The sequence below is a fragment of the Telmatherina bonti genome, assembly GCF_933228915.1.
Source record: "Telmatherina bonti genome assembly, chromosome: 4".
Classification (NCBI taxonomy): Eukaryota; Metazoa; Chordata; class Actinopteri; order Atheriniformes; family Telmatherinidae; genus Telmatherina; species Telmatherina bonti.
The window spans coordinates 21,500,057-21,522,056 of record NC_136622.1 but is presented as its reverse complement, the minus strand read 5'-3'; the positions used below and the strand labels follow the sequence as shown (position 1 = coordinate 21,522,056).

Here is a 22,000-nt window from a genome sequence, read left to right as displayed (position 1 = left end):
TATTAATTATATAGTATATATAATATGTATATTCATAGATGTACCACTGTGCAGTTCACGGTTTCTGCTGCTTGCAGCTCAAATGGAGTAAAATCCATAAAAGTGTTTTATACCCAGGTGGGAACGTCACAGGGTAATCTCCGCTTGAGCAAAACGATTCAGTGCGCATGCTTGGAACATTCGATCACTAGCGGAGTTGCTAACAGCTAGCTGACCAATCTTGCCGACATGGAGAGGAAAGGTAAATCTTATGCGACAGTACTTATTCTGTATGCACATGTTTAGCAACGTCTGTGTGCACTTTGTAATCGGTATCAACATGCTGTTACAAATATACATTTTAACCAAGCTGTATATATTGAGTTATGTGTTTTAATTCAACGCGGCTATCACGCACTGAGCTGGAACGAGCTGCGCTAGCTCTTTAGACATTAGCTTTAGCTACATGTCAGGATTAGCGCAATGCCATTCGCTTTCTTGCTCCTTCTATTTTAAAGGCAACTAAAAGCACAGACCCTTTGGTTCATGTATATTGTTATACACTAGCCTGTCATCCCAGCGTATGAAATTAATTTGTGCCACAGACAGTGGCGTGTTGTGGAGGAGCGGTTGCCTAGGTAGATAGCTTAGTGATGTTACTTAACTGGATACTAGTGACTGGGACACACACACATGTACTGTAAATAAAGGTTTGAATGCGACTGTCTTAATAAATTATAAAGTTTGGAGCATAATGAACTGGTTCATTAGCTGGGTATTAAGTTGGTGTGTTTTGAACCTCAGGCAATTGAATGTCTTTTTGTCTTGGATGTAAGGTGCAGTTCAAGAGGCAATCAAACAATGATAGCAACGTACTTTGTTTCTGATGTCTTTTCAGTTCTGGCACTCCAGGCAAGGAAAAAGAGGGCAAAAGCAAAAAAGACCAGCAAAAAGTAAGTCTCCCCCCCCCCCCCCCCGTTCAGCCTTTGGATTTTCTCTTTGTTCTACAGCATAGTCTCATATTGGCATAAATTATGACCGTAGAACCCAGTAAAAGATGGCTAGTTGTTGCGTTTTCACACATTTGCTGTTACTCCAAGGTACCTTTCGGTATAATAAATGACACAGTGGACTCCTGGATGTGAAACTGTTGCAAGGCCCTGACTGCTTTCTTGCAATTGTAATAAATTGTGTTCTGTGTATGATCCATAAAGTGCAGTTAAAGCATTAAAAAACGACAACATGTACTTAGTTTCCTTTGCAATCCAAGTTTATATGGTGCTTAATTAAGAACAATGTCTTTATTTTTATTGCTTTGGACATTTTTTAAAAAGCCCTACGTAAGCTATCTGCATTATTTGTGCGGCATGCTGTGTCAGAAACAGGACCACCCAATAATTAAGTTAATTGTTAATCATATATTCTTACCGTTTAAGCCTAAACTTGACAGTTGTTTTCTCTAACAGCAATTGTTTGGGTACCTAACAATATACTAATGATGACTGCACCAGTGGCGTCCTCCGGAGTGTTATATAACAGCCTGTGCTATATTTAAAACTAGAGAATGAAGAAGCCTACATCAGCCCACCGAAGCATGTTGTTTCACTGAAAACTGTGCTCCTAGAAACACTCACCTCTTTACAGTGTTGTCCACATGGTCAAACGTTGAATGTCAATCATTGGCATCATGTCATTATGCAAATTAAATATAAATTCAAAAAGTAATATAGCATGCCATAGTCATCCATACATCCTGGGCCATGAGTAGGTAGAGGGGACATCAGAAGCTAATTTGGTCATATTCCTTATCAGTTGTCAGGGAAAATATGAATGCAAATTTCTCAGGTAAAATTCCTAGCAAACTGTGGGATTCTCATGTACACCAGAATAATCTGAGTAAATTGAGTATAAGTGTATACATGTGTCTTCAATACACCCCTCCTCCTCACACACACACAAGCACACAAAAGAATACCAGAAAAAGGAGAATGAGTTGTTTTTTCCTCCACTTACTATTAGTGCACATATTTAGATTGCCATAGCAGACAAGAGGAAGAACATTACAGATTATGTGGAAAACAGTAACCCAAATAAAACACTCCTGTCAAGCTTTAGGAAAGGGTTTCACTTGGATTCCAGCTCTTTTGTTTCCTATAGAGAAGAGCAGCCATATTTTCTGTGGTAAAACTAATATTAGACACTTTGTTTCTCAAATCAATGCTAGGAACTAAATTGTAGGTAGTGACGTTAACCATGCACAATTTCACATACAAGTAAAAACATGTTCAGTTATTCACGGCATTTAGACCTTTTAAAAGTTCAATAACTTTTCCATTTGTTCCATACCTGTGCAGAGTGGCTGATTTATTGCACCTAGATTGCACATGTGCTGAATTAATGTTTTATTTTTGTTAATAAACAATAATTTCTTCAGAATGTTCACTTGATATTCAGATGGAATCATTTCGAGCTATTAAGGGGAATATTACAAATCACGTTATTAAAGAGATACTTCGAGGAACCAGCAGCGTACCCAAGGTGTACCCTGCCTGTCGTCCAATGATTGTAAGATTGGCTCCAGCTTCCCTGCTGCCCTTAATTGGACAAAGCAGTTATATGATGAACTGCCGTTTTTTTTTTTTTTTAAACCAATTAAAAAAGAGAAAAATAACCCCAAAAGTGTTTCATCTATAAGTCTATCTTCTACTCTTTGAATAATTTGCAACATTTTCAGCTGGTACCTTCCACCACTCTTATATCTAACACCAGTGCTTTAAGTGCAACAAAAAAGGTGGTGGCACTCCCTTAATGACTTTCTGTCAGTTTGTCTTGCAAATATGGGACAAAAACATGGCTGATACTTACATGTAGATCAATAAATTGATCTACAGATTAAGTGTTTTATTGCACAGAAATGACAAAAAACAAACACAGCAAGTTCTAAATCAAATCCACATTTGCCAAATTCAAAGTGCCGTGGAGACACTTTTATTGCACGGACATTAAAAATAACACTGAAAAGCAAATACATAAACTAAAAGTTCATTAACCCTTTCATGCAAGAATTGATTAAAAAAAACAAAAAACAATGCAACATTTTTTTGAAGACTGTATTTTACCTCAACAAATATGCTTTTTTTTTTTTTTTTAGTGATATTTAGAATTTTTTAAATTTATTTTCATGTACTCTACAAAATAGTTATAAAATAGCATATAATCATAATAATATTATGTAAATCTTCTATAAAATATAGCTATAATTTTCTTTTCCGATTTATTTCAAAGGCAAAGTCGCGTTATTAGATTACGTTCAATTGTATCATATATTTATTTATTCTCCAGTGAGTGGAAACGTATTGGATGACTCACTAGCATCCACTGAAGTGGTTTATTTACAAAAATACCATCCTTATTCATGATTATGCAGAAAAAAAGCTTGTAAATAGGTTCCCACTACAGGCCCACTATGCATGAAAGGGTTAAAAACAAAAAAGTTATACATTTAGACTTATTTAGCTTATTATATGACTAATTTAACAGTGTATTACTATTATACTTTTCCTCTATGAAATATATTTTTCACAACATTAGGCCTGGTCCATGCCACTTAGCAATATTATCTTATCTTTAATCTAGAAATACTAACCAGTCACACACTGAATTTGCAGCATCTGACCTTCATTGTCTGGTGTAGTAAATGACTGTTAAGTAGTACTACTGTCATCACTCAACTCTGCTCCAGTTCGCGTCCTCAAACCCTTTTGGAACCAGGCTAACATTACAGCCGCCATAGTTTTTTTTTTTTTTTTCTCTCCACCTTTACTCTCATTCAAAGCACGTCCACCTCAATGTAAACACAGAAGCGAATGAATAACGTGAAGTGTGGCGTGACGTTGTGGGCTACAGCAAGCGTTGTGCATCTAAACCGGTCTTAACAATACATTTCTTTTGAGGCGACTTTATAATTAAAATCAACAAATATAAGCTGTAATATGTGGAGAAGTAGTATACTGATAGTATACTGATTGCTGAGGAGAGCCGGTAAAAGTCCCGGTATGCAAAGGCATAGAATTTAAAAGTGCCGGTACTGCATACCAGTGCATACAGACCCACTTAAAGCACTGTTTAACACAGTACAATGAAGTTGTAAGGGTGATTAATTTTAAATGGCTAAAGGAGATGTTAAGAGAAAATTCTAAGTCTGCAAGACCTGCGGTGGTTTGTTTGCTGCTGCTGCAGTTTATGTAGAAGCAAACAGATGTAAGATGTAACAGTGGAGATAGTGTCCACAGATGAAGCCAAATTTCACATTTTTCTCAAGTTGATGGTGGCTAATGCTGCATAATCTAAATTAAGTTAATTCCTTACATGTATTACATACCAAATTGAGTTTTTCACATCAACTGTTCAGTTAGCTTAAGACTAGAAAAGTGGTGGGTTTTTTTTTTTTCTCGTTCCATCCATCATTCTGTTTAACACAGGCATGTTTTGCTTACTACTATAAATTGGCGTGACAACATGGCAAGATGTTCAGAGAATACTGTGGCCAAAGTGGCTTCATCAATACAAACAGTACATTTTACTTAATGCACTGTTTGTGCACACTGTAACCCAACCCATCATTGTCAAGGGTATGTCAAAGTAAAGCTATGATTTTATTTAAAAAAAAAAAAGAAAAGGATCGCTATCTAAATGAATGAATGGAGCTTTGGCTAACATGGGCTTGAATCTTCTCCAAAATTATAAAACATATTTTTTCCTTCCAATGTTGCTGCAGCTTTCTAGCCCCTTGGCGTTACAGTAGTTAGACAAATTGATTGATAGTAAAGGGCCCTGGTAGGTACATAATATTTTAATTTTATTATAATTTAGAGGGTTGTAATGGGGTTGTCAGTGATTATCATTACATCTTGGTGTATCTGTTTTTTTTTTTTATATATACATTTAACTCTTAAAGACAAGTTAGTTTCCCCTCATTATTCAATAATTTGGAATTTTGAAAACCTAGTATTTGTAAGCGTTATTTCATAAAACGCTAGTTTATTTAAAGATATATTTTACAACAAATTTCCCACCATTTGAAAAAAAAACCCCACAAGAATTGTTGCAGAACACATTTAGAAAATGAATGGACATTAGTATATTCTGAAGCACTAACAATAATATTGAACATATATCTTCCTCTGATGTGCACTGTACAATACATCTGTTGCTTTACATGCTGGTAATGTAGCACATATGACACATTTTCTGCCTGCTTTCATAAATTATTTCATAACTTTGGTTTTGCTTCATGCAAAGGAATACAAAGTGTGCAGCATAGCACAAAAGCCCCAGTTCTCACACTGCGTATAGATGCCATTGTCGGTGAATTTGGATGGCTTTTAAAACTTCTTTTTCGTTTTTTTTTTTTTTAAAATTGGGATGAAGGTTAGACATTGTTTGATGATTCTTTGGTTTTAGAAACTATGACCAGTTTTTTAAAAAAAAATTTTTTATTCTATTGTTTCACATTTTTCCAGAGTGTCATAGTTCACTTTCATGGAACCTTAAGTGCTTTTATATACTAACTTTTAAAGCAGAGTGTTGGTCAATTTGTCTTCTCTGCTTACTTGCACATTCTCACTATTATTGTAAGTAACTGCAGATACATTCAGTACTAGTATAATATTGTCAGTATGGAAAGAAAACAGAATATTTCCACAAAAGAGTCACTTTCTTCTTCCTGTGTGCACTAGAAAACTATTACTTCAATAGTCCTCCCTTATGTTTAGTGTTGGGAAAGCATGTTACCAGCAGAAAGCCTTTCACTACGATGTACTTTTGTTAGCAGCAACTTCAGAAAAAGGGAGGATCGTATTGTCTGGCTCTCTCCTGAAAATCTCCAGTGTTCATTTGTGAACATAAATTTTGTGGGCAAATTTGTATTGTTCGAAACCATTTAAAGGTCCCATATCATGCAAAATTCAATTTGAAAGATATTCCGTATAGTCTGTGTATGAGTGAGAAACATAAGAGAGAAAACTGTCACCTTTCTCACTTGCTTGCTACATTTTTTAACAAATGTATGTTTAAATGGGTAACTGAAATTGTTCCCTTTGTGACTTCAAAATGGGAAATAACCACTTCCCCCGGTAGTAGAAATCACCGTTGACCCACCTCCTCAGCTAGCTGATTTTTCCTTTTAAAATCACAGAGTGGGTGCCAGCTAAAGCCACATAAACTCCCGAGAGGGGTGTATTGTAGGTGTGGATGGGTACCGCTCATTAAAATGTAAAGGGTAAGGTCTCGTGGCAACCTCCTGTGGTTAAAATGGAAGCCTATGCAGAAGTGCCAAAAATTGCAGTTCACCCCTCCATCCACTTGGGGCTGGCTCCAAAACAGAGCAAATCCCCGTAGACGACCATGTTAAAAAGGCTAACTTCGCAGTACAAGTAAACATGTTTACAGCCTGGTACCAAAAAAACATTTTGGGTTTAATAGGTCAGGTTTACCCTCATGACAACTGTGGGAGGAGTAAATTTTTTTTTTTTTTTTTTTTTTTTTTTTAAATTTAAAAAAAAATTTTTTTTTTTATAACTTAAAACTTTTTATAACCAATTTCATTTTGAAATTCAGCAGAGGGCAGCACAACTGTTGTTTTTTGCCTCTAACAGCATTATTTAACTTGAGCTTGCCTACCTCCGTCAGATGGTAAGCTCTCGTTAACTTCAGGTTAGCTCTGTTAGCTCTTAGCTATAGGCAGGTCAGACTTTGATAGATGTCAATCATTCACCCCACTACCACTTTGCCCAGTTTTGTATTTTCTGGGAGCGACTGCTTGCGTGACGCTGCCAAGATGGTGACAGTGGGAACCGCCCAATGAGCTTTAGTTCAGCTCATCAGAAATCTATGGGTGACATAACAGAGACTCAGTCCATCTATTCTATACAGTCATTAGTTTAGACACAGAAACAGCCTGTTCTCATTAGAAATGGTTTAAATTGGGGACCAAGGCTGTTTTTGGGGTAGTACACAGTGGTGTTGGCTCTCTGACATCCATATAAAATTATTGAAAAAATTTAGAATATACGACGTTTAAAATGTCAAATCATTAAAGTACTCACACTAGGCTTCCCTTGATACCTTGTCATACCATGTCTTTTTTTAAACATTTTTTCCTAAATCTTCCTGTTTTTAGTGTTGGACGCAGCTTCTCCTCCAACTACTTATCTGTTAATTACAGTAGCTTGCTATTGTACGTACCAACATGGTACATTTAAATCATCTTGAAGTTTCTATTGGACTTTCTTATGTGGGGGTGGCAGAAAAAAGTTTTTTTTGTTTGTTTTTTTTTAAATGCATTATCTGTTGAGTATCAAAGACATCATATGAGTTGTAGAAATGCCATGTTGTGTGTTACACCTAAATATGACTGCAGGAACACATTCTGGACAAATTCCTTGTTACCCAGCTTTTAGAAACAGAAAGTGACTGCACACAGTGACAGCTTATTTTTGCTTCTTCTCCCTTGATACATTTGACACATTTAATGGCTTGTAAGGGTGGCTTCAGATTACAGAAGACATTTAGTCAGTTGCTATTCTTACAGTGCTAGTCAATTGCAAGTCTTAATGCCTCTAGATGGTTAATGAAATCTAAAAAAAAAAATGGAAGGAACTATATTGGATTTACTTTATTGATTTACTTTTAAAGTTTAGTCTCACATTTCCAGTGTTTCAGACATTGGTCAGATTCTGGCTTTCCACTTCATAAACATTAAGTGGCTGCAGAGACCATTTACCTTACTTAACTCTTTTTGTAATCCAGTGATAAAAGAATTGATGCTTTTATTGCTGTGGATTTACACATGATATTTTGATTTATAAATAAAATTTTCTTTTTAAAATATTTTCTTACCTTAGCTTTTCTGATAGCCTTTTGTTTGTTGTCAATTCACTGTTCATTGATGAGGGCTGTGGGGGTTATAACTAAATCATTTAAGACAGGGAAGAACATTTACATACTCTGTGAGAAGTGAGAACTCTTTTCTTGTTCTTGATGCCACGAGAACAAAACATCGTAATTTTGTTCCTGTGGACGTGATTGGGGGACAACTTGTAGTCTTTTGTGGATTCCTCAGCTAAGCAGAACTTTCTTCTTATGGGGCTTCAAGAAGTATTGTGTAATTGGTTGGACATTTGAGGTGGGTGCAGTTAACATATAAAAGCGTGAGCAAAAAGTTGACACTTCTGCATATTTACTGCTGTGAGGTGGAATGGATGGCTTTAATTTAACTGATTGAAGTGATGATAAAGTACCTAAAAGTATAGAAGACGTGGCATTTAAAGATACAGATCCCATCACGTGCACAACCCCACCTTGCCACAGACAAAGTTTCTCATTAAATATGTGAAACTCTGGATCAGTTGTTCAATGCACACAGAAACACAGACATTCCTCATCAGTGATCCATGTCCTGTTTTAAATTAAGCTTCTCGTATGAATTGACCAGACTAAAACAAACTTTGTATTTGTGCCCTGAGAGCACAAACAAAGTTCTTATTTCTTGTCAAGTATGCAGCTCTAGGGACTGTATTTTTAAGGAAGTGTGTAATATATTCCATCAGGCAACCAGCCAATCCCAGATCTCGACAGCAACCCCAGCAGGATGCGTCACCTCAGGAACCAGAGGAACCTGAGGAAATTCTTGGCTCTGATGATGAAGAACAGGAGGACCCCAATGACTACTGCAAGGGTGAGTCTCACCACACTCCGGTTTACTCTCAGTACCTTATTCCTGAAGAGAAACTGTACCCTTTCAAAATGTAGGGAAGTGCCCAAGTGAAGGAATTGGGATTAGTTCAGAGTCTTCAGATTCACAGTGGAATTCAGTGTATTGAATTGCCAAACTGAGCAATGTTATAAAAGCACAGAATTATTTTGAACTATGATGAAACAAAGTTTTACTTTAAGTCTCTGTGCTGTAGTTGTGTAACTGCCTAATTGGTATGCCTCTTCTTGTCATCTAGGTGGCTACCACCACGTGAAAGTTGGAGACCTTTATAATGGGAAATACCATGTAATTCGTAAACTGGGCTGGGGACACTTCTCCACTGTGTGGCTCGCCTGGGACATCCAGTATGACAAAATACTTTTTAGCACAACATTTAGCACATTTATGTTGCATGTTCTTTTTTTTAATTTTTTTTATTTTGATGCTTGATGCTGGATAATATTCATGACAGCAGCTGGTTCTTGTACTGTTGTGATAAAATCTTATGTGATGCTTCCTGTTTTTGAACATTACTTGTTCTGTGGTTGCAGGGCAAAGAGGTTTGTTGCAATGAAAGTGGTTAAGAGTGCAGAGCACTACACAGAGACGGCAGTAGATGAGATCAAGCTCCTTAGATCTGTAAGTTAAGTTTGTTGCACAAAATAAATTTTCGGCTGATAAGCTTTTAAATTGAAGATTTACAGTGTGTGCATACTGTAAAACAACAGCAGCCCCAGTGCGAAGCATTGCTTCAGGAAGCTGGTGAATGCTTGGTTTATAAGTTTGTCATCAGTCATATACAAAGACTTGTCACAAGATATTTTTAAAACCTCTTGTTGGAAAGATTTGACCATTTTTAAATGGTAACAATCCGTGCTACTGATTTGAAATGAAAATCATTTGCTTATCAAACTTGCATAGTTTATTACTGTTTTAGTCATTTCACTAACCAACAAATTAACCAACCAAATATCTTTATGATTATTTCAGTTGCATGTGGACTATTTTTCCCCATTTTCAGGTTAGAAACTCTGACCCCGATGATCCTAACCGTGAGATGGTGGTCCAGCTGTTAGATGACTTCAAGATCTCTGGTGTCAACGGAACACGTATCCTTTACAACCAAACACCACTACTACTAAACTAAATAGCTTTTTAATCAAAAAGACTATAGTTTGTGAGGTAAAGAATATTCCTGCCTGTTGTTGTCAAATTCAACTAAAAAGTTGTCTTTAGACAATTCCATAAACAACCGATGATGGGTGTAATGAATGTCCCCTTGTGTAACGCAGACCTACCTATTATTCTGGAAAGTTGCATGAAGATCCCCTGAATGTCATGGGGATAGCGGCAGCTGTAATATGAGAATCCATCTTTTCAGTATAAATAATACTCTGCCTTTTGTTGATGAAGCTCTACATTGTTACCTGTTCATTTTTATGTTTGGGTTTTCAGTTTTTATTATTTGCACATTACTATCTTAACTACTTATTTTCAGATGTCTGCATGGTGTTTGAGGTGTTAGGACATCACTTATTGAAATGGATAATAAAGTCCAATTACCAAGGATTGCCCCTGCCATGTGTGAAAAGCATCATAAAACAGGTAACATAATACACAGTCTCACCTTCTCAGTGCCGATGACTCATGATAAAGGTTCAGTTGTCGCTCACAATGGTGAGAGTTGTGTTGCCTCCAGGCTGTGTGAAACCAGTTGGGGCAGAGTATGTTTGTTGTAACTAGAAACAGTAAAGCAACCTTGTCACGTAATATGACAAGAGTAAAAAAACGTGTTTGGAAGGAGGAGATCTTTGCCATGGTGAAGCAAATAACAGATTTAGTCAGTGTATAAATACATCTTTTTATTTCTGATTAAAAATGTACTTTTATTTGTTTGATTATATTGATGGCATATATGTGGATACATACTTTCAGTTTTATTACCTGAAGTTACTTCCTTTTGTAGCTGTGAATTAGCTTTTTTTTTTCTTCCATACTGAATAACGTGAATCTAAAAGAAGCATAGATGGAAGGCTGGTAAAATGTTAAAAGGACTAAGTTTAGTTTTAATGATTAATTAAAGCAGCTGCAGTGTAGAACTTTTGTCTGAGAATAATGGCACAAACACTTGACACATGCTCAAGAAAGTAGTCTTTGTCATCAGTTCTTTTTTAGCAATCATTTGCTATCAATCTTTTTTTTTTTTTTTTTTTTTTTTTTTTGAGCATCTGAGATTTTTATCAGATATTTCTTCTTTTTCAGTTATATGCAAATAAAGCAACTGTTGTACCACAGTGGCAGTGCTTCCACAGATTTACATTTAATACTCTGGTCCACTTAAAAAAACCCCCCAGATATTTACTCACTGCAGACAGATATAGTCAGCATGATGTGAATGTGTTTAATGAGCACTTGATTGTAACAAAGTGTCCCATGATGGGTTTAACTTTAATGACAACATATTTATTTAATTTATTTTTTAGGTTCTTCAAGGCCTGGACTACCTGCACACAAAGTGTCAAATCATCCACACAGACATTAAACCAGAAAATATCCTCATGAGCGTTGATGAGCCTTATGTCCGAAAGCTTGCAGCTGAAGCCACAGAGTGGCAGCGGGCTGGTGCACCTCCTCCCTCTGGTTCCGCGAGTACGAGAAACACCTGCATACACTAAATCACATTTACAACCCCAATTCCTATGAAGTTGGGAGATTGCACAAAACGTATATAAAAAGAGAAAACAAAGATTGGCAAATCCTTTTAAACCCATATTCAGTTAAATACACTGTAAGTACAATATATAAATGTTCAAATTGATAAATTAAATTTTATTTTGATGCCTGTAATATATTCTAAAAAAGCTAGGACAGGGCCAGTTAACCACTGTGTAACATTACCTTTCCTTTTAACAACACCCTTGAAGTGTTTTGGGAACCGAGGACTAGTTGTCGAAGGTTTGTGTGTAGAATTCTTTCTCATTGTTGTTAGATATACAACTTCTGCTGCTCAACAGTCTAGAGTCTCTGTTGTCTCATTTTGCATTTCATAATGTCTTATATTCAATAGAAGACCGGTGTGGATTGATGGCAGGTCAGTGTAATACCTGGGTGGGCAACTCCGGTTTGTGAGGGCTGCAATCCTGCAAATGGTAGAAGTTTCTCTGCTGCAAAACACCTGACACACATTAGACTTAATATGCAGACTTGTGCAGAGCTGTACATCAAAGTGACAAATCTTCTAATTATCCATTGCTTTGGTGTGTTGCAGCAGGGAAACTATTAACATCTGCAGGGAGTCCCTGAAGATGTTGTTGCTTGGATGCAGCACACCTGTATGTACCTTACAGTATTAATAATACCTTTACAGATGTGCAAGTTAATGTCATGAGTACTAACACACCCCTATACCATGACAGATGTTGACTTGTGAACTTTGTGCTGATAAAATTTAGTACAGGCCCTTTCTCTTTGGGCTGGAGGACACTGTTCATGATTTCCTCAAAAAATTTTGAAATGTGGACTTGTCATACCACAGCACGCTTTTCCACTTTGCATCAGCCCATCTCAGATGAGCTCAGGTTCAGAGAATCTGGCGACGTTTCAGGAGGTTATTGATATATGGCTTTTGCTTTGATAAGTTTTGCCTTGCACTTTTAGATTTAGCAATGGACTGTGTTAACTGGTAATGGTTTTGAAGTATTCCTGTGCCTATGTGGTTAATTTCTTTTACACATTCAGTTTTTAATGCAGTTCCGCCTGAGGGATTAAAGGTCACAAGCACTCAGTGTTGCTTTTTACATGCACTTATGTGCATAGATTTTTCCAGATTTTCTGAATATTTTGATGATATTGTGGATTTTAGACAATGCAATTCCCAAATTCATTGCATTTGTATGTTAAGAAATGTTCTTAAACCTTTAAACTATTTACTCATGCAGTTGTTCATAAAATGGTTAACCTTGCCCATCCTTGTTTATGAGTCTTTTGGCTCCGTCTGCTCCTTTTATACCCAGTCATAACACTCAGCTGTTTCCAATAAGCCTGTTCAGCTGTGCGTTCTGAGCTTTCTTTAACTTTACCAGTTTTCTTGTGTCCCAGCTTTTTCGAAAGATGTTGCAGGCATCACATTCAAAACAAGTGAATATTTGTAAAGAAAAAAGAAAAAAATATCTATCTGTTTAAACAATAAATATCTTGTCTTTTTAGTGTTTTCAACTGAACATAAGTTGACAAGCATTTGCAAGTTGATGTTTTCTGATTTTATGTTTTACACAATGCCCCAACTTCATTGCAATTGGTTTTTAAAAAACAAAACACAGCTTGGGAAAAACTTAAACTCATCCAGTGTTCTCTTTTCAGTAAGCACAGCACCAGCTCCAAAACAGGTACAAACCGATTATCACTAACTTATTTTCTTTTACACGTCTGCCTCTAACATGTTTTTTTAAAAACAAATATTCAGCTCTCAGCTTTGTCGTGTTTCCTTTTTAAATCTCGGTTAGACTGTGAAAATGTCTAAGAACAAGAAGAAGAAGTTAAAAAAGAAGCAAAAGCGTCAGGCAGAACTGCTGGAAAAATGTATCATGGACCTGGAAGAGATGGAAAAAACTACAGAAACACGAGAAGATGATGATGATGATGAAGACGCACAGTCTCCAAAGGGCCGAGCCTGTGCTCCTCTCAGGCAGGTGTCTCTCCAAGAGCTAGGAAATGAGGAAGCAGGTAAGAAGCTGAGATTTTCCTGATAAACAAACTGTTTGAATATCAGATTGATAACCAATGACTGATATTTTCTATTCATTCAGATTTTCATAGGAACAAATGCTTTTTTGAAAGAGTAAAATATGAAGATATGACATGCAGATATGCCAGAAGATTCAGCCAGCAACAAACTCTACCTTGTCATTGGTTTATAACATAACATTTACACAGAAAACTCAGAGTAGAGTTCAACTCAAACATACTGTCGTGTCAGCATACTTTTTTTCTTTTTTTCTTTTTTAAATTCTTTGCAACGAGAGACACTCGTACTACTCTTTGTTAGATCACCTTGTCTTCAGTAGTTTTTAATGTCCGCTTGTGGCTGTCACAATTAAATTCATGTCACTCATGCTTGCCTACAGACGTCTTGGTCTGTTCCCAGCTACAAACCTACAGGCTTATGGTCTTTTGATCACTACACTCCTTTTAGGATATGTATCTGGTACTGTAGTTTTTGCGCACATAGCAATCTTAGACCTGACTTATCTTTTTGGGTTTCACAATGATGAAGCAAGCTATAAAATGCTGTCAGAGCAGGGTGTCTTGTTCTTGTGAAGAATATTTAAATTCTCATCTCATTCTCAGAACACACCTTTCACATCTCAACATCCTTATTTTATACTTATGTCACTTTGACACCTACTTTTCTCTTTTTTTTTTCTTTTTTTTTTCTAAGTACTTTATGACTACACCATAGTTTCTTACTAAAGTGAAGTTTTACTTTTGTTCTTGTAAGTTGCTCCAGCAACTTGAACTTGCACAGCATAGGATCCCAAATTAATTGGCTTCACATCTACATTGACAGTATGGTTCACTAAATTTTGCATCTCAATATGATATCATACTAGCTGTATTATCTGCCAGTATAATACTGTAGTATAATCACACAGCTCAGTTTTGGCCAATGTTCAGTGCAATAATACATGACATTATAACAGAGGTGAATATATTAAATACTAGCAGTAACAGTGGTTGTTGGATCAGTTTTAAACTATGTCCTCTTGAGTGAATATCATTAGTTCATCTTCATCATATAATGACTTATGGGTCACACTGAAGTGTTTAAACCTTGATGTCTGCTGATGATGGCACTGAAAGAATGATGGACTGACTAAAGTTGTTTAGAAATGTTAATTAGAAGTGTATGAAAGCAAAGCTAACATTGTTATGTGAGAAAGTTTGGACACTTGCATTTTTACTTTGACAGACTACCTTGTGGATGCAGCAGCCACTTGTTTCAGTCATTGTTGTGTTGTATTTATCCATATTTTGTAAAATCTCTGCAACAAACTTAAACACTTTTTCCTGCATTGAAATAACATTTCATATAATTCATCTTTAGAAAGCTTTGACTATGATGGCAGAGCACAGAATATAAACAAACTCAAGGGTCAAACATAAGTGTTTGGTAATAGAACGAATAAATACCTGTAGAACTATAATTATAGCAATTTATTCTGAATTTTATAAGTACTTAGAAACCAACCAGTCTAAAACAGTACTGCTTTGGTGGTACTGTGCTTACATTCACGTTCCTCTTGAATATCCTTGGTTATTTAAGCTTCACCACAGTTACAAAACAGTAATTAAAGCTTTATTATGCGTCTAGACTCCACTGAAAAGAATATCCTTTTCCTAAAACTTTCAGAGGGCAATATAAATGCAGATCACATGAAGATGGGAGCAGAGGAGCTGTCAGAGGCCAACTGTAATGGCCATGCAGAGGTGGAGCAAAGGCAGCCCCAGTGGAGTACTGAAGACCAGCACAATGGCAACACAGAGTCTCCAGAGGAGCAACAGAAGGGGTCCCTTGTCTACCCTGCATGCAACGGTGTGGACTCTACAGATTTCAGTGAGCTGTACAATGAGACTGAGGACAGGGGTGCTCACAGCAATGTAGCTACTGAGAGACACCTTCCCGCCCAGCTGGAGCAGGGTGAGGTGGAACGAAGCATTTTGCAGGAAGAGGGAGAGGATGAGTTTGACGGTCATTACAGAACCCAGGACAGCCTGAGAAATGGTCAGTCATCCAGAATCATTTTGCCTTCAAAGTATGCAGATGTTTAATGGAGTCTGCCCTGCATGTCAAATTTGAAATATTGATTGTTGGGATCTTATGTGATATTAAATCAATTCTTATTTTTCCTCTCCCGTTTCTCCTCTGATGTAGGCAAGTTAACAGCAGGATCCCTGCTAGTTAACCCTCTTGAGCCAGGCAATGCAGACAAGATCAAGGTTAAGATTGCAGATTTGGGAAATGCCTGCTGGGTGGTGAGTAGTCTGCTAATGACCTGAGGGATTTCCTGATTAGGGAGGAAGCATGTCATCTGCATACCAAAATAGAAATGCTCCAGTATAGCATTTTAGATGCTCTCTACATTCTGGTCTAAAGAAAATGTGTTTGGATGCAACATGGCGGAGTTTTCTAAACCTTTGCAGAGCAAATTAAGTTGGCACAAAAGGATAAGTCTCATGTTTTATTCTTGTTTATAAAATATCTTTGTCTTTGTCGTGGGATGTCGTTTGTAGACTCTGTTAGGGATATGTTAACGAACTGGTTTTGTTTCTTTTTCTCTGTCCCACCTCTCCAGCACAAGCACTTTACAGAAGACATCCAGACACGACAGTACCGGTCATTAGAGGTTCTCATTGGTTCTGGGTACAGCACACCAGCTGACATATGGAGCACAGCCTGTATGGTGAGAAATTATTTTTCCTGCCTTCTTTTCTGCTCTGATGTAGCCAAGTCAGTCACAGGATCCTTGCTATTTAACCATCATGAGCGAGGCAGTGCAGGTTAAGATGGCAGATTTGGGAAATGTGTGCTCAGAGGCCTATTGACCCCTCGAACATGTTAAAACATGAAATTGAAAATATTAGACATGTCTGATTAGTTCAGTTTTACAGTTTGTCATTAAGGTCACTTCATTAATCAACATCATTTAAATTATCTCTAATCAGGTTTAAGCCTAAAATCTGTTGCTATTTTATTATCTTCTATAACAGTTTTAACCTGAGTAAAAGTCTTAAGCCCATTTATTTACAAAAACAGCTTGTGTGCTGGTTTACAATCTGTGGCCGCATTACTTAACCAAAGATTTAGAAACTATGTTGACACAATGCTTCAGATAAAAGCCTTTTTTGTCAGAGTAACACTTGATTTTAGGACCAATTATAGTTAATGATGAACTGTGTGAATAATTCTTACATACATCTTGCGTCCATGTATTTAATCAAATTTTTCTTTTAATTTCAAATTCACTTTGCCTTAATTTGAATTTGATAAAAAATTTGAAGGTCTGAACAGATTAATCTACATGCAAACTTTTGGTTATGTGCCGTATCCTTTATTGTGTTTTTTAGGCCTTTGAGCTTGCCACAGGGGACTACTTGTTTGAACCGCATTCTGGGGAAGATTATTCAAGGGATGAAGGTATTACTGGGATGAAGGTTCTTCCTCTTCCTATCCACTCTCTGCTTTATCCACCTTTTAACTATGCGCCATTAATCTTAAATGCTACATTTTGTTGCAATTGTGCCATGTATGCTTCACTGGTAAGAGAGTTTTTGCTGGTAGTAGATTTTAACTGTTCCTCAATGTTCCTCATGGCAAATAGACTGATTAGTGTTTTACCTTTATCATAAATTTAGATATCCACATACATTTTATGAGTTTTACAGTATGCAAGTGATGTCTCTCACTTGAAATAGTGTATTTTGCACAGTAAGTTGCAGCGCACGTCAGTTGATGTTTCACAGTGGTAATTGTAAACTATGTGATTGTTAGATGGTCTTAAATATAAGTAAGAAATGTTCTGAAGTAGCGATCCTAATAAATGTTACAAGCATTCCTGTGTGTATTTCCAAACACCTCAGACCACTTTTTCTTTCCTGCACTGGAAATGGGACCATCTCTTCACTTCCTTACTGACCTTTCTTCATCTCATTCTCACACATGCTCCATATTTTCTTATTCAGCTCCTCATGCCGTCTTTATGTAAATGTCTGCTTGCTGCTTTGCTTGACCTTTTGGTACTGACTTCATTTCGACTTTGGCATGTCAGATATGTGACATTTGGGCTTTAATTATCTGTGAATTGGCGTCTTTTACTGCTTACTTATTATATATTGTTTAGTTGCACATTAACTTACTAATCACTAATCTGATGTTTTTCACTTTTATCCTATACTGCATCTGTTGTTTAGTTGTTACATCTTGTATCATAATCTCTTCTATAAAGCTTTGAAGGGTGTTGTTTGATACTTATTTTAAAAGTGTTAGTAGTCATTGTATTGTTTTTGTGATGTGGAAGTACATGACCTACCCTTGTTTAAATGCTTGTTGTAGCTTTTGACATCTAAAAAAATTAAGTTTTCCATACATTTGTTTTTCATCATACCAGTCATGTCACTGTCCATTGTTCCTAATACATTGCTCCACCTTTGCCATCCTCTCTCCTGTTCATTCTTTGCATTTTTCTATCTTCACTCCTCTGATGTACCTCATTTCCAGACCATCTTGCTCTCATGATTGAATTGCTTGGTAAAATCCCTCGCCACTATGCGCTGAGTGGGAAATACTCACAGGAATACTTCACCAACAGAGGTATGCTACCCCTCTGTCTATGGCTCGCTTTGGAAAAGGTGGGTATGAGAATGAAGAGTGAAGGGTCCTGCCAGTGCACTTTTACCCACACTAGTAGTTTTCCCACCAGTTAGTGTCATTGTGAACACTGACGAATAAATGTTTTTTCTTTGAGCAGAGCCATCAGACATTGATTTTGGTATTGAGAATCCTGCCAAGTATCGGCTGTGAGAAGCTCATACAGTTCCTCCACAGTGTCTGTTCAATGACTTGGCTGGATACTTGTAACTGTTATTGATCCACTGTGAGCAGATTCTCATGATAGTTTCTCCTACACAGCAGTTAATACATTGAAAGGAAGTTATAAAACAATAAAAGGATGTGGATAAAGGAAAATGGTGAAAAAACTACAGAAAATATTGGATTATTTCTGTTCATTGCAATCATATGTGTACACAATGTGCATGTTAAAAAAAAGTACTGAGAAGTAAATGGAACTTTTACTATATGATAAATAATGCAAGAGATTTTTATAAAATTACACATTTCACTCAAAATGGTGACTATGCCACGGTCTTAATAGAAGACTGTAATTCTTAAAAGCTTCTGAATTCACCTGGTGACAGGTTATCATGACGGGTATGTTTTGTGCATCGACTGCAGTTAAAAAGTTGGATACCGAAAGGTGTGAACTCCTTTAATGCCTGGTGGCCCTGTTTAATCACACTGTCCCTAAAGCAATAAGTGCTGTCAGCTCGACCCTTTGCTTCTTCACCCCTCTGTCCACACCCCCAGAGCGGGCCTGGGACTGGGACACAGTCTGATTACTATGTTGTGTGTCTTCTCCTTTCCTCCTGCAATCAACTGCTGTATAGATCATATAGCGCTGATCATTGAGCTGCTGGGGAGTGTCCCACGCAAACTCATAATGACCGGCAAATATTCCAAGGATTTTTTCACCAAAAAAGGTAAAATGGAAAAAAAGACGTATTTATCATGGTTAGAGTAAGTTCTTTCTCTGCTTTTGTTCGTGCTATGTTCATACTGGAGTAATATTTACACATTTAGTTTTTGGAAACCGATAAGTTTTTGGAAACCGATAGACATGAAATTCATGTTAACTTTTTAAGTAAAGATATTTTTCTTGCATATAGACCAGTGTTTCCTAATTCTGGAGCTTGGAGACATCTGCCCTGAATGTTATAGTACTTCCTAACTCCATCACACCTGATTAAAATTAATCGAATTGCATATCAATTTCTTAGCAAGCCTGCCAATGTACTGATGATTTGAATTAGGTGTGTTAAGTATCCTCGAAAACAGGGATGGGGAAACTTGGCCCTTGTCCTGCAAGTTTTAGATGTTTCTCAGCTCCAACACGTGGTTTGTATGAATGAGTCTCTGCAGAGCTTAAAAGTGTGTTGGATCCGTTTGATTTGCATCAGTTTTTTTGGAGCAGGGAATGATGGAAAGCTTGCAGGACTGCAGCCCTTGAGGACTGGGCTTCCCCACCACCGTCCTCATGCAAGGCAGTGGTCCCCAATGACCAGTTTTGAGAAACTCTGATCTAGACCTATAAGGACTTTGTTTGAAGATGGAAAACCCAGAAAATGAGACACTTTTGGTTTGTTTGCAGGTGATTTAAAACACATCACAAAGCTGAAGCCTTGGGGCCTGCTGGAGGTGCTGATTGACAAGTATGAGTGGTCCTCTGAGGAAGCAGAGTCCTTCACAGACTTCCTGCTTCCTATGCTTGAGCTGATCCCTGAGAAAAGAGCCACGGCTACAGAGTGCTTGTGCCACACCTGGCTCGCCCTCTAGTGGAGACCTCCAGCCATATTACCTCCCTTCCATCCCACTTCCTCAAGAGACTGCAACAGATCACTTTCCACTTTGGGCATATCAGATGAATATTTATTTCTCTTTTTGTTTTGTTGTCTTGGATTTCTTATGTTCTTGGTATTAAGCTATTGCTTCTCTATGTTTACTCTGTATTTGTTGGTTCTTTTCTCTGTGTGATGACGTCCGGAATCAAGTGGATTTTATTACTTTATGGTCACGTTGGCTCCAGCTGCTGTGCTCGATTCAGCCATCAAGCAATCCTGTCATTGTACTGCTAGTGACTCATCCTTGTTTGTTACACTCCTGCACTAAAACTCAAACAAATTAAGGATATGTAGCCTCTAATTTTTGTCCCCTTTAAAAGACTATCACTTTTTTGTCGTACCTTTTCATTAGTGCTGTGTTCCTTTTTTTTTTTTTCTTTTTTCTTTTTTATAATTATTTTCTGTTGTATCACACATGATCAGTATACATTTTGTATTTGTAAAGTAGGCTTAGGAAGTTGCACACTGGGCTGACATTTACACTGACTGTGGTAACATTCATAGCATTTCTCCAGGCAGGCTTTATAGTCTTACTGATGCTCTAATAAGTAGGTCATTTTTAGGTGGAACAAATCCATTGTCACCTGGTATTTAGTGGGTAATTAATGGGTTTTCATTCTCATGGGAAGCTGATATTCATACACATCACAATTCAGGTATGTAGTGTTTAAAGGTTTCAACAAGATAAAACATTAAGAAGCCCAACTTAAAAGGAAAAAAGTGAAAATAAACTGTATATATCTGTACCAAAGAGTTTGCCTTTATGTATATTACAGTTATGTACAGTTTTTAACAAATCTTATATCTTAGCTAAAATTATTTAGCTGGGTAGTTGTGTTTTAATAAAATGTATGGAAGATGTGTTTGAACTCTGTTGTACGTATGGCCAACTGTTCAATAATGTCATCGTTTTTACCATAGAGGTGGTAAGATCTGATGGTTTGTAATGGTGTCCCAAAACTGATCATATCAAAGTGATCTATGGTATCTGTTGAGACCTAAAGGTAAAAAGATTTACATTAGTGTCACATTCAAGAACATAGACTTTCTGTGGGCTGTTGATTTAAAAAAAATAAAATGTACAACACACCATAAAATAAAACAGATCTTCGTACAATACATAATGACCATGTCTATTTATTAGATGGTTTGCAATATAGGGATATTTTTGGATGCTGGTTGCACAAGACGACAAGGTCTGCTAAATCTTGATAAAACCATTGAAAATACTTTGAAATATGATGAAATTTTCTTGGAGATAGGAGGATCCCAAAGGTTTGTTTTTTTGTTTTTTTTTTTATATCCATCATGGGTTTTCTGTAAAGGGAGAAAAGGTGTGATTAATATAAGTTGGCAGGATTTCAGCCACTGAACATCTATAAGATATAACCAGTGCAGTAAAATGTGAGCGAACACAAGGACAACTAGTCCAGTCAAACTGCTGTATAAGTACTATGAATGGCAATGATTCAAAGAACCAGTTAAATGTTGAAACTGCCAGCAACATATAAAAATAAGAAAAATTTAACCCATAAGCTTGTTTTTGCACTACAAGAAAAAAGAAATTGATAAATGATAGGAAATTATATTGGGATTATTCATTCATTCATTTTCTGAACCGCTTAATCCAATTCAGGGTCGCGGGGAAGCTGGAGCCTATCCCAGCTGGCTTTGGGCGACAGGCAGGGTACACCCTGGACAGGTCACCAGTCCATCGCAGGGCTATATTGGGATTAGTTTGTAGTTTTCAATAGAACAAGACCTCGTTTTTGGAAAGTGAACTACAACCGGATTCCAAAAAAGTTGGGACACTTTAGAAATTGTGAATAAAAACTGAATGCAATGATGTGGAGGTGCCAACTTCTAATATTTTATTCAGAATACAACATAAATCACAGGTCAATAGTTTAAACTGAGAAATTGTATGATATTAAGGAAAAATATGCTCATTCAAAATTTCATGGTGTCAACAAATCCCAAAAAAGTTGGGACAAGGCCATTTTCACCACTGTGTGACACCCCCCCTTCTTCTTA

General features: G+C 36.9%; 1 protein-coding gene across 2 annotated transcripts; it reads left to right on the top strand.

Annotated features, from left to right (window-relative positions):
- Positions 1-189: 189 nt before the first annotated feature.
- Positions 190-21,072, top strand: srpk1a (SRSF protein kinase 1a). Of its 2 annotated transcripts, none has more exons than XM_079239935.1 (16): positions 190-241; positions 878-932; positions 8,589-8,716; positions 8,991-9,099; positions 9,286-9,373; positions 9,756-9,843; positions 10,233-10,339; positions 11,218-11,383; positions 13,094-13,119; positions 13,237-13,456; positions 15,144-15,515; positions 15,666-15,766; positions 16,087-16,194; positions 16,859-16,928; positions 18,956-19,048; positions 19,717-21,072. In XM_079239935.1, exons 1-16 carry the CDS (start codon positions 229-231, stop codon positions 19,899-19,901), a joined length of 1,929 nt encoding a protein of 642 aa, XP_079096061.1. In that variant the 5' UTR covers positions 190-228; the 3' UTR covers positions 19,902-21,072. The 2 variants fall into 2 exon arrangements, with proteins under 2 accessions (XP_079096061.1, XP_079096062.1); XM_079239936.1 differs by lacking the exon at positions 18,956-19,048 and adding an exon at positions 18,009-18,101.
- The last annotated feature ends 928 nt before the right edge of the window (positions 21,073-22,000 follow it).

Bases quoted from the DNA above. Each gene is read 5' to 3' on its own strand.
- srpk1a (XM_079239935.1), top strand. The intron at 9,100-9,285 runs GTATGACAAAAT...CTGTGGTTGCAG, and splicing joins TGGCTCGCCTGGGACATCCA to GGCAAAGAGGTTTGTTGCAA. The intron at 10,340-11,217 runs GTAACATAATAC...TTTATTTTTTAG, and splicing joins TGAAAAGCATCATAAAACAG to GTTCTTCAAGGCCTGGACTA.